This window comes from Melanostigma gelatinosum, assembly GCF_949748355.1.
Source record: "Melanostigma gelatinosum genome assembly, chromosome: 11".
In the NCBI taxonomy this organism is placed as follows: Eukaryota; Metazoa; Chordata; class Actinopteri; order Perciformes; family Zoarcidae; genus Melanostigma; species Melanostigma gelatinosum.
In genome coordinates, this window is record NC_136644.1 from 17,068,214 (window position 1) to 17,079,915 (window position 11,702).

The 11,702-nt window shown below is 39.4% G+C and overlaps 1 protein-coding gene across 1 annotated transcript in view; it reads left to right on the forward strand.

Moving 5' to 3' along the window:
• Nucleotides 1-3,087: 3,087 nt before the first annotated feature.
• mttp (microsomal triglyceride transfer protein) overlaps nucleotides 3,088-11,702 on the forward strand; it is a 13,246-nt gene continuing 4,631 nt past the window's right edge. Inside the window, exons 1-14 of the mRNA XM_079277932.1 lie at nucleotides 3,088-3,171; nucleotides 4,841-5,025; nucleotides 5,224-5,367; nucleotides 7,488-7,595; nucleotides 7,691-7,807; nucleotides 7,899-8,038; nucleotides 8,121-8,271; nucleotides 9,574-9,731; nucleotides 9,857-10,025; nucleotides 10,244-10,351; nucleotides 10,470-10,682; nucleotides 10,776-10,987; nucleotides 11,143-11,240; nucleotides 11,499-11,620. Of these exons, the coding sequence (XP_079134058.1) occupies nucleotides 3,114-3,171; nucleotides 4,841-5,025; nucleotides 5,224-5,367; nucleotides 7,488-7,595; nucleotides 7,691-7,807; nucleotides 7,899-8,038; nucleotides 8,121-8,271; nucleotides 9,574-9,731; nucleotides 9,857-10,025; nucleotides 10,244-10,351; nucleotides 10,470-10,682; nucleotides 10,776-10,987; nucleotides 11,143-11,240; nucleotides 11,499-11,620 (1,983 nt within the window). The 5' untranslated portion in view covers nucleotides 3,088-3,113. The remainder of the gene's footprint in view (nucleotides 3,172-4,840; nucleotides 5,026-5,223; nucleotides 5,368-7,487; nucleotides 7,596-7,690; nucleotides 7,808-7,898; nucleotides 8,039-8,120; nucleotides 8,272-9,573; nucleotides 9,732-9,856; nucleotides 10,026-10,243; nucleotides 10,352-10,469; nucleotides 10,683-10,775; nucleotides 10,988-11,142; nucleotides 11,241-11,498; nucleotides 11,621-11,702) is intronic.

Here is an 11,702-nt window from a genome sequence, read left to right on the forward strand (position 1 = left end):
TGTGGAAGAATCCAGAAGCCATGACCAGAGGATGCTGTTGTGCATAGCTAATTCATTCTAAACCATTTGTTTTTACTGTTTTTTTTCAATATTTTAGTTGGGACATAAAGGTTCTTACAAGGAGCGCACACACACATTTACACATCATGTTTTACAACCTAGGTAGTGATGGATACCAGCTTTGGTATTTAATTGGGAAAACAAGTAAGGCACTGCCACTCAATTTTTATTTTATTTTTATGATTACCCTATTATGAGAAGAGATGCTCACTTGAAGAATACCACAAGGCATCCATTCAAGAGTGCTGTCCCAATTAAATCTCTACAGAAAGTTTGATATGAAAAATAATACTCTCAGGTGCATCAGAGTTTCTGAAAAGTTGTTGGAAAAACAAATATGGTAAATACATGCCACAGCTATTAGTCTTGGAAGTCAGAGCCTGCTTCGTCTCTCATGCTACTCATGTGTTGTCTCAGACTGTTTTCAGTTCCTGAATTGTCATCGGTTGATTAGATTGAGGTGAAGTCGTCTGGCCATATTGCTGTTTTTCGCTTAAAATAAACCTTATTCTTAAACCTTATATTACTTACAGAGCAACACAGATTACACACACACTTTTCTTTCAACACAACCCTGATAATTTACAATTTAGATACCCAGCTTTGATAAGCTTACGTGTTTGTGGTGTTATCAGGCAATTGATTGAACCTATGAGCTGACCTTTGGCCATATGCCTCAGTGTTACTTCCGGCCCTTTTCTAGACTCATTAGAGAACAACAACAGACTTGATGTAATCAACCTTCCTCTTAAACACGTCCACAACTCACGAAATATAAATTAAATCAACAGTCAACTAAGTACCCTCCTTCTGATCTTTTTATTCTCCAAATATTTGAGGGACAGCGGAACTTTTTTTGTGTGTTTTCTGTCAAAGGATTGCCAAAATCACATCCCTTCTGTATATTTATACTGATTAGCATACAACCAGGGTCACTGCTAGAAATGTTGTGTCCCTTGATAACAACTTTCACAGAGTAGATATCTGTTGAACCATTCAGGGTCTCTTCCCTTTGTGCACTTTACTCATTCATTTTTTCACTATAAATTTGGATTACATTACATTTATAGAGCTGACTCTTACGCAAAGCGACTTACAATAAGTGCATTCATTCAACCATGTAGATTACAACCCAAAAACTAAAAGAAGTATGCAAGTTCATCAACTTAATCAAGTTTGCGGATTACTTCAAGTGATTCAGAAACAGTAAGAGATAAAGGGTTTCTTTGTTACTCTTATTTTAGCTCCCTTTCATTCGAAAGTGGGGACGAAAAACCTACTTTAATTCTTAAGAAGTTACCTATGATGTTATTGTACAGCAATGTATCTACAGTAATTGTTTTGTTCTCTGTTTGTACCTTTCGAAAATATACCAAACTTTCATCCAGTTGTGTGATTATGTGATGATATACAGTAGTCTTTTTTTACGATGACCAGTTGTGTTTGTAGTTTTAAGATAATATAAAAAAGGAAGGATAACCTATCCATCCCTTCAATAACAAAAAGCAACAATACTCCTGCAGTGTGCTACAGGTCATGAGTCATCATAAACAGTACATCCTGGTACTTAATCTGTAAGGTGATCTGTGAGAGGTACTGAGCTCCTGAAGCGGGACATTAACACTGTTATCTACTGACAAAAACAGCTTCCTAACTTTGGGAATCGTCTAGTTTCAGGACAGTGAAGGCATCATCAGATAAGGAGAGCTGAGATGACGTCTGTGTTCTAGAGGTGGGATAACATAATCTCAACCTGAAGACAATTTGTGCAAAGACTTAAGTGATCATATTTCTGTGTTCTGTTCTGGATTTAGATTCACATTCAGAAACTTTAAACTGGTAACCATCAACACCAGCAGACAAACACTGACACCCACTGGCTGCTCAGTTAAACTCACATTCACTGTAGTCAGTGCTTCAATCTCAATTATCTTTATTTTCAAGAGTTCAGTGATGGAAAATACATTTACTCAAGCGCTTAATACGAACTTGAGATCACTTTCATTTTTACTTGAGCTAATTATTTGCTTTAACATGCTTCTTACCCCATCTGCCAGCTTCATTTTACGTATAAAAGGTATGAGTTTACAAAGACATGCAATCATTTGTTAACTATCTAACAGTATACAAAGTATTCAACAATCACTTTACATTTTTACTATAGTACAATTCCTCTCTTTTACTTAAGTAAGACGATGAATGCAGGACATTTGTGTGAATTTATGAATGAGAGGAGACAGAAAGTTTGACCTGTAACTGAGGTGAAGGAGGCTTTACAATTACACAACACACACACACACACACACTGCAGCTTTACCGAATACACCCATTTTTCATTTCAAAAACTGACGTTGCAACTTTTATAATTACCCGTAACACTAATTTATAGATTAATTAAGTCTAGAATCGGATGAATCAACAGTGTCCTTAATTTACTCAAAGCCTCAACCAAACTTTGGGGTCCACTGATACGTTGTAATTTGAGCCAGAGGGATGGTTTCACCAACAGACTGCCCATTTCCTCCAACGAAGGACACGCTGACAAAGTACCAACTGTTCTTCACAAAAAGAAAAAAATAGGAGAATGGTGTCTAACATGACGACGTCTCTCTGCGACCTCCTGGTAAATATGCTCTTTGATATGTTTTCACAAATTGTATGACTTGTGTTTATCACATACTTGTTTGTCGATTAAGCAGGGCTTGCAGTAGAAACTTAACCGACGAGTCTCACTTGAATCAATCAGACGATCACATTTGTATTCATTAATTAATCACATGGTCGCGCGCAGACGCAGTCACATTCACGGCCTCGCTCTAACGGGACTCATGGCTGCATCTGCCAATTGCAGAAGTTCCTGTCAAATCTGTGCACGTCCGGTTAATGATTTGCTGGTTATCTCGTACTTAGTGAGCGTGGAGTTTGGAGTCTGCCCTGCCCTCCGATAAACCATAATAGGAGAAGCTCGCACTCGCTTTGCCTTTCTCTTTGGCCCAGTAGTGGCACACTGACTGTCGGTTTTGGTTCTTCTGGCTCCAGCGAGACGACACACAATGTTAACTCTCGTGTTATTGCTTTGTGCAGCCTGCTCTGTCTCAGCTTCTGCCAAAGGTGAGTTTGTTTTTTTTCTGTGAGAAGAAGTAGTGTGTTGTTTGGGGCCAACAGTAACGTTTAGTAGATGATATAAAAGATTGAATGTATGTATTTGGGAAAATAGGATATTTACTTCATGCTCAATCAGTATGTGGTAAGAGGATTTATTTGGTCCTCAAAATGACACTTTGTTGTGCTTTGGAGGCTTCTTCATAGAGAGAAAGTCATGGATGATCCAAGGTGTCGAGCCTAATTTTATTCAACCATAGAGACTGAAAAATACCCCGAATGAATGAATCCTGGCAGGAAATCACACTGGGTGATCTTACAGAGACCACACTGTCAGTCTCCTATTTATTGTCAATGGACTCGCTTCATTCACATAGTGCTGCTTTGTGACATCACTAATTGATAAGAGGTGAAGGAGTCAAGAAAGATAAAACGCATTACAAAACAAAAAACACTTTATTTCTGTTTGTGTTTTGCTTCTGATGTCTAAGAATCTCAGTCAGTTGATAAAAGACAGAACAGACATTTGTATTTGTTGAATTTCAGCTCCACGGTCGTCAAAGACCAGTGATGAAATCAAGTACTGACACGTCAGTCTGCCTTCCCTCGTGGCCTAATGTCATATCTAATGGGAAGCTTGTCATTGGGGGAGCAGTGGAGATATTTTTTATCTTCTCTCAGGTTGAACACACCTTGTTAAATGGCCTCTGATGGAATCATCTCAACGCTATCCACAGACAGTATTTCTTTAAAGGAAACAAAAAATGAAAGAAAAGGAGCCGTTTTTTCAGTGGATGTTTTTTATTGAGAAATACCTGAAGTGTATTTTGAAAGCTAAAAACACTACATTTCAGAGGTTGTGTGGCCACAAGTAAAAGATACCTGGAATAAGTTTTAAGATAAGCAACAGCATGTTTGATGTTGGAAAACAACTACCGGTAGCTAAAAAGGCCTTTTCAACAGAGTTTCAGAATGCTATATAATTAACAATTGCCAGAATTAAAGACAAAGACTACAGCATCTTAGTCTTCTGGTTTGAGTTAATTCACCAGAGCGAACACTTGGTCATGTTGTTTGTCAAATTTACATTTTTATTGATGGTAAGCCAGTTAAAAGTGGGGCTTGTTTTAAAAAGTATAGTGCACTTATTTGAGCTAATAAGTCTGAGATTTGAAAGTTTGCTCCCAAACAGCAATTTTTTAAAAAGTAAGAAACTACGATAAATACCTCTATCTTTCACACAATAGTCATGTTTGCTTATTGTTTGTTTCCCAGGTTTATTTTTCTGACAACACAGCCATTGCTCAACAGATTTTAGAGCTTGAATACACCACCAACACAGTTTTTAAAATAGTCACAACTACAGCGACAAACAAATTACGATGGCTGAATGTTGTTGATGTTGGATTACTGTGTCAGGTTTCAGGTTTTTACGAGCTGATACACATACGGTACAGACACAAAATGAAACCAGTGGATGGATATGAAACATGACTAAAAAGCAAAAGTACACTTTTGAAAATGTAAAGCAAATTTCATGTAGAAACACCTTTTAAGTCGGCAGTATATTAACAGACCTACAATATCCTCACACCACAATATGGCAGTGGTCTTTCAGTAGATCAAACTCACTCTCTCCACTCTTTGCTCACCAGCTGTGTTTCCTGTGTTTCTTCAGGTGCTGCTGGACCCCGGCTGAACAACAACCAGCTGTACAAATTCAGCTACACCACTGAGGTGCTGGTGGACAGGACCCGGGGGTCAAAAGAGGGCAGTGCTGGCTACAAGATCTCAAGCGACGTGGACGTCAACCTAGTGTGGAGAGACCCCAGCAGCAAAGACGATCAACTGATCCAACTGGCGGTATGTCGGTCCAATATATGTTGAGACGGGACAATGATGTCATTTTGAGAGTTAGACTCATCCCCTTATTTCGCACGACAAATACACTTTTGATTCAACTGGTAAAGGTCTGCATGTTTCCTTTCCTTCGGAGAAGAAATGCATCGCAGCAAATGAAGTGCAGGCTTTTGCTCAGATTAATTCATCTCTCATTCTTAGATCTCTAATGTGAGAATCGCTCCTGCGTCCCATCGATCAGAGAAGAAGAATGTCCTCCATGGATCCACTGCAGAAAGCGTTTTGGGGAAGAGCAAACTGGCAGCTCTGACTAAACCTTTCTTATTGCATCTGAAGAATGGAAAGGTAAGAGAGCCTTTAATCCTTCTTTTGTCAGGGATTTTGTTTTAGCAGCTCACATTGTGAGAGTTTAGATCCTTGGTATAAAATAATGTGTATAAAGAAAATAGTCCTTGCTACATCACTTATTGCTGGTATTATCTGTACAACCTCATAGTATTTTAAGTGGTTTTCCTTTTTTTGGCATTGAAATAAAACATCTTTTAACATAAAGAGTGAATGTTTTTGACAAATATCAACATAGTTTATTATCATTCAAGGTGAAGAACAACAGCAGCAATTCGTGGAGATTATATAAATTGTTGTGTTTGCCAGATTTAAAATCGTATGATTTATTAAATCATGATACACTCCACTGTGGTCGTCTTCAGAGAATCAGTGAGCTATGTGTCTGCTTTCACAACTTGAGCTATGTGTCTGCTTTCACAACTGTGAATTGAAGAACTTTTTATTATTTCATTGTGCTGGAGTGATGATGCTGGCAGGGGAAAGACCAGGCAGATGTGTGTGTGTGTGTGCAAAGGTCGGCAGGTTCAGAGGGTCAACGAATGAATGAGCAAGCTTGACTTGAAGAGTCAAGAGCCTCCGGGTTGGTGGATAAGCTTCATGCCTTACATGTCTTACTGGCTGCGAGATGTTTGAGTTCAAGCCAAACTGTTATCAAGTCATTATCACTGTATGCTGTATCCAATCATGCATAATTGCCACCGAAAGAATTATAGCAAGCCGACTGGTAGATATCCCATTTAAAGGCTCAGGGGAAAAATGACATGGTAAATATAGTTTACAGTTAAACACTCTAGCAAGAGTAATAATCCCATTACACAATGATCAATGTCTTTTTTTCTGGAGTACATGCTGGTTCATACAGTAAAGGCTTGGATACCACTTTATAAAGGGTTTATAAATTGTAATTAATACTTAATTAATCATTTTCAATTTTTTTTGTAGATCACTAATAAGAAATCCATTTGAGTAATTGGACTGTATGAGCAATTAACAACAGAAAAGGGCTGCTGAGGATCTGGAGCCCTCAAAATCAGTGTGTTAACAATATTTTAAGCATGTTTTAATTTATTTGAACATCTATTATTGTTGCGTTGTATATTACCAAACAGAAATGTGATTTAAAAAATGGGTCCAAAATGTTTTTTTGTTATTAATTGCTTGTAACTGATCTATAAGTCATTATTAAATGCTTTACTCTCCATGAATAAAACAATTGTTTTCAATTTATGAACCATTTAACAAATACTAATATTTCTAGTATGAAGCAGAGTAAATATAGAAGAGATACTTCAACAACATACTGTATGTATTGCTTCTTCTTCTGTAAATTGCATAGTCACAGATGTGCAACTGAAACGTTTTCGGATTAAAACTGGTTCAGTGTGGGGTAAAGGTTGTGAGAAACCGGATAGATCAGTGTCTGTCTTGTTATTTTATGTATGCTGATGGCAGACTTGGACAGGAAAGTTACACAGAGTAGCAGTGGACAGTCTATTTATGTTGGTCCTAGCTGATATTGTGGTCGAGCGCCACAAATAAATAACATGCTGTTCAGGAGACACTGCAGGATGATGTAATAGACTGCTTTCTCCACTCGTGGGCAGGACACGGAGTCCATTATTGAGCCGAGCTCAACCCTCACTGGAAAACTCAACTGTGTGATGTGATATGATATTTCCCAAGATTAACGAAGCCCATTTAACTGAGCTTTGGTTCCGTCATTTTAATATGATATCAGCAACATAGGCAAACATTAGAATGACTCGCCTTTCATGCTGGTCAGTGTTGAGTACCGATGTGCATTCAGAGTATAATTAGAGGTTGAGATAGACTTCTTTTTAAAAGTTTAAAGTGCTAACAACAAAGTATCCTGGCCTTGTTTTTGATCTGCACTTATAGAATAGCTTATTTCTGCATGTAATGTAAATAGTCGCTGATGTCACGAGCAGGCATTTCTACACAAGTGTGCAAAGGAAAACGAACACCCTGAAAGCCTTTGTGGGGTGCAGCATATACAGCGCTGTGGGTCACTTCCCTCTATCTGCTTGACAAAATGCCTTTGTATCTATTGTTCAAAAGCATAACATTCTGTTTGTAATGTATTGTTTTCTTTCCAGGCAAAAGCATTTTATTCCTACCGGGCCGAACCAGCAATCATCAAGAACCTAAAAAGAGGGCTGGCCAGCTTACTGCAAGTACAGCTCAACACTGGGAAGGCTATAGAGGTAAACAACACAATAATGCTCCCATCCCATCTGTTCACGTGTTTCTTATTTCATTACATGTCGCTAATGTGAACAAACGTATTGTCTGGGAATAGAATGACGTGTCTGGAAGGTGCGCGATCGAGTACAGGGCAGTAAAAGGTCAAGTGACGAGAACCAAGAACCTGGAGACGTGTAAGACCGCGGAGACCGGATTCACCACACACAGTCAGGTATATGTCAGCATCCAGACCGGATCACCGTGTGGAAATACAAACGACATAGAATCACTAATAAATTCCGCCTCGATATGTCCCCCTTCAGGTGTTGGGTGTGAGCAGGAAGTCCAGTTCCGTTACAACGTTTACACTTGAAGATGGTTTCATCCGCTCGGCTGTGGCTGAAGAAACGCACTCGCTGGCTGTTAATACCCGCAGATCTGCTGGAGCTAAAGTCCTGTCCAGGTAAATGCCTCTACAAAGAATTGGCGTCAACAGCCATTTCAAACACAGGAACATTTAAAAAATATAATTTGTTGCTTCCCAGGCAAATTTTCACATTGGTAGGGACAGAGGCTGGACCGCTGGAGGCTGCTGGGAAAGATGTGGCTGGGGTTGTCAAGTCAATCGATGCCAAACTGGCAGCTGTTGGTATCATTGCAGAAAAGGTCAAATCCAAGTGCAAGGGCTGTCCATCAGTGAGTACCTGTATACTTTCACACAACAAATATTTACTGACACAAACACAGCTCCATGGATGACAATGTCGGCCCGACTCTTTGATTCAGACTCAAATATCAGTGTTGAATAGATTGCCATTTTGGACAGACATTCCTGGTCTCTAGAGGCTGCATTTGAACGCGTTATCCTCTACAGCAGAGGTCTTCAACAGGGGGTATGCAAAATGTTTGGTTGATTAGACAATTTAAAATAATAATAATTATTTTCTTTTCTCTAAACATGAATGTGTCCATTATTTCAATAGTTCAGTCCTGTATGACAGGTATCTTTATGCATAGCAGTGGCACTAATAGGCCATCACTCATTTTTCGTTTCCACATTTATGTTTAAAATAAAAACATCAATTTGAATAGCTTGTATGCATGATTATCATGAACAGACAATGTTGATATTGGCATTGGTATCAGTTGACGAGGTATGTTTATAAATGGCAGTGGCACGGCTACTCACTGTACCTTGCACATGTTTAAAATAGAAACATGAATACATGAACCTGTGCATTATTTGAATAGCTTAGTATTGAATGCACAGTGAAGAGGTATGTTTATACATGGCATTAGGCCCAGTTTAATATAAAACACAATTGTATACTATATATATATATATATATATAGATAGATAGATATAGTCGGGGGTCCCTGCTCCATCTCTCTATCAGTTTGGGGGTCCTTGGCCTGAAAAACGTTGAAGACCCCTGCTCTAGAGCCACTATGAGGTTGAAATTTGTGGTTTTGTGTGAAATGTCACGACAAATATTGGATTTATTACCATGACATTGGTGCAGAAATTCATGCCACGCTGAAGATAAATCCTTATTAACTTTTATGATTTTATGAAAAATGACCAGCTGGTGCCATTAATATATTCATGAGGCCACAGCTCCAGGGCCTCCTCTTCATTTTGAGTTTGAGTATACTATAATGTCTTGGTAACCAGTTCAATAAACAAATGATGTTATTTACTTGTGTTCAAGTCATTATTGCTCGGAGGCTGGACAGGAAAAACACTTGAACATCCAGTATTTCTTATACAGTTGCAATAAGATCCCCACACAATGTTTTCATTTAATCAGAACAACTAACACATTGGTGCCTACAGACCTTCCTCAGAGTATGAAGCTCTGGGTTGTTCGAGTCATTATTACAGAACTCCTGAATAACAATGTATTAGTAAATAGTTACTGTAATTTTTTGTGAGGTAATTATCGACTGTAGGTGATCTCTCTTCTAATCCCCTCTCCCCTGTGTTCGCCCTCTTAGCTTTTTGAACATTGGCAGACTCAACAGAAGCTGCTGGAGCCAGCGAGCCTGTCCAAAGCCACGGCTCCTCGCAGCTTCCTGGCCCTCATCCAGAGCATTAGGAAGGCGTCCAAGGACGAGATCCTCAAAGTGCTGAAGAGTGCCAGCAAGACATCTCTGTAAACAGGCTCCTCCTTCTCTCTTGCGTCTTAATTTGCTTACTGACTCCATCACTCGGCTGTTTCTTTGAATTAGTCTGACTTTATCAACTTACCATCGATGTGTTTACTTTCTTCCTGCTCAGACCTCAGGCGGTGGATGCTGTGACCTCCTCCCAGACCGTTGCATCTCTGGATGCCATGCTGGAATTCCTGAACTTCACCGATGCCAAAGGTTTTGTTCTGCAGGAGAGGTTCCTCTACGCATGTGGCTTTGCTTCACATCCCAACGAGAGAATGCTCCAGGTTCTGCTGGTGAGCGTCATGTTTCCAATAGCAGAATTGGCACCGTTTCTTGCTTATCAAAAGAAACTATAAGACCTGCCGTCATCTTGTAGATATCAGTGAAGAGAAACATGAACAATGTAATATTTAAAATGATAAGTCTTAAAAATGTAGTCCTGAGAAAGAGTTTTGAAAACCAAGTCATATTATACTTTTGTGAAGTTTTATGAGAATTGTTTCCTTTTCAGGATATTTCAAAGGGAAAGATTGGCAGCTCAGACATAAAAGAGTCAGTGGTGATCATTATGGGAGCCCTGGTCCATCGACTGTGTCAGAAAGGAGGGTGCAACTTACCGGTGAGCTTCCAAGAAGATACTAAATGACAACGTAAAACACGTCAAACGAACCAACGAACCAAATTTGAATGAATCCCAGAGCTGACTGATGATCTTCTGCGGTGTGTTTACCTCTCAGACAGTGGTGCAGGTGAAGAAGCTGATTATAGACGGTGCTGGCAGCGCGCAGGTAGAGTCCGAGGTCCAGATGTATCTTCTGGCTCTAAAGAACTCTCTGCTGCCCGAGGCCATCCCCGTCTTTACCAAATATGCAGAGTCAGAGGTGGGAGCTTACAGCACCATCGCCCTCACTGCCCTGCAGAGATACGATGTCCATCTCATGACTGATGAGGTGAGACATAATGTACAAACCACTTCTGTTGTTTATGTGGAATTGATTAGCATACAACAGAAACTGAAACCCAGCATTTAATCTCATTTGTAGGTGAAGCGGACAGTCGGCAGAGTTTACCACCAGAATCAACGGGTCTATGAGAAAAACGTGAGAGCTGCCGCTGCCGACGTCATCCTCGGTAGCAACCCTTCATACATGGAGGTCAAGAATCTACTTCTGTCTGTTGGAAACCTGCCTCATGAAATGAACAAGTACATGCTGTCCAAGATCCAGGACATCATCCGCTTCCAGATGCCAGCCAGGTGTGTAATGGGTGATCCAATGGACCAACAATGAAAATTAAAACTTTTTTTAAAAAGGCTTCTGAGCTGAACACAAAAAAAGAAGCATTTTGTGTGTTTTATCAATGCATATTGTGGCCATTTATGAAATCATATTTTTTTTCTTCATTTTTTAGCAAAATTTTACAACAAGCTATGAAGGACATGGTTTCTCATAACTACGACCGTTTTGCAAAAGTTGGGTCGTCATCTGCATTCTCGGGATTCATGGCAAGTAAGTAACCAACCCTCATCTCTAAGCCTAAAAAAAAAATACTCAGAACGTTGTATTGACATAAAAAAATATTCTAATAAAATGAAACTGCAAAGTAGTGTAGTATAACATTGTACAAGTCAACCAAGTTACATATTGACCTTATGGGCGGTTGCACATTTAAGCTGGATATTGCTCCTTAAAACTCATCATTTTGAGGCTAACGTTACAACAGGTTCGTGCATGCTGACTTAGCACTTTCAAATCCTCTTCCTTCAGGATCTGCTGATGTGACCTCCACATACAGTTTGGACATCCTGTATTCAGGCTCTGGGATCATGAGGAGAAGCAACATGAATATTTATGGTGCTAGTAAAGGAGCGATGCTACATGGTCTACAGGTAAGGAAACCATGTAAAGGAAATTAAATCATTTCCTGAATGCAGGAACACTGTTTCAGGAACAGGAATTTTGAATATATGC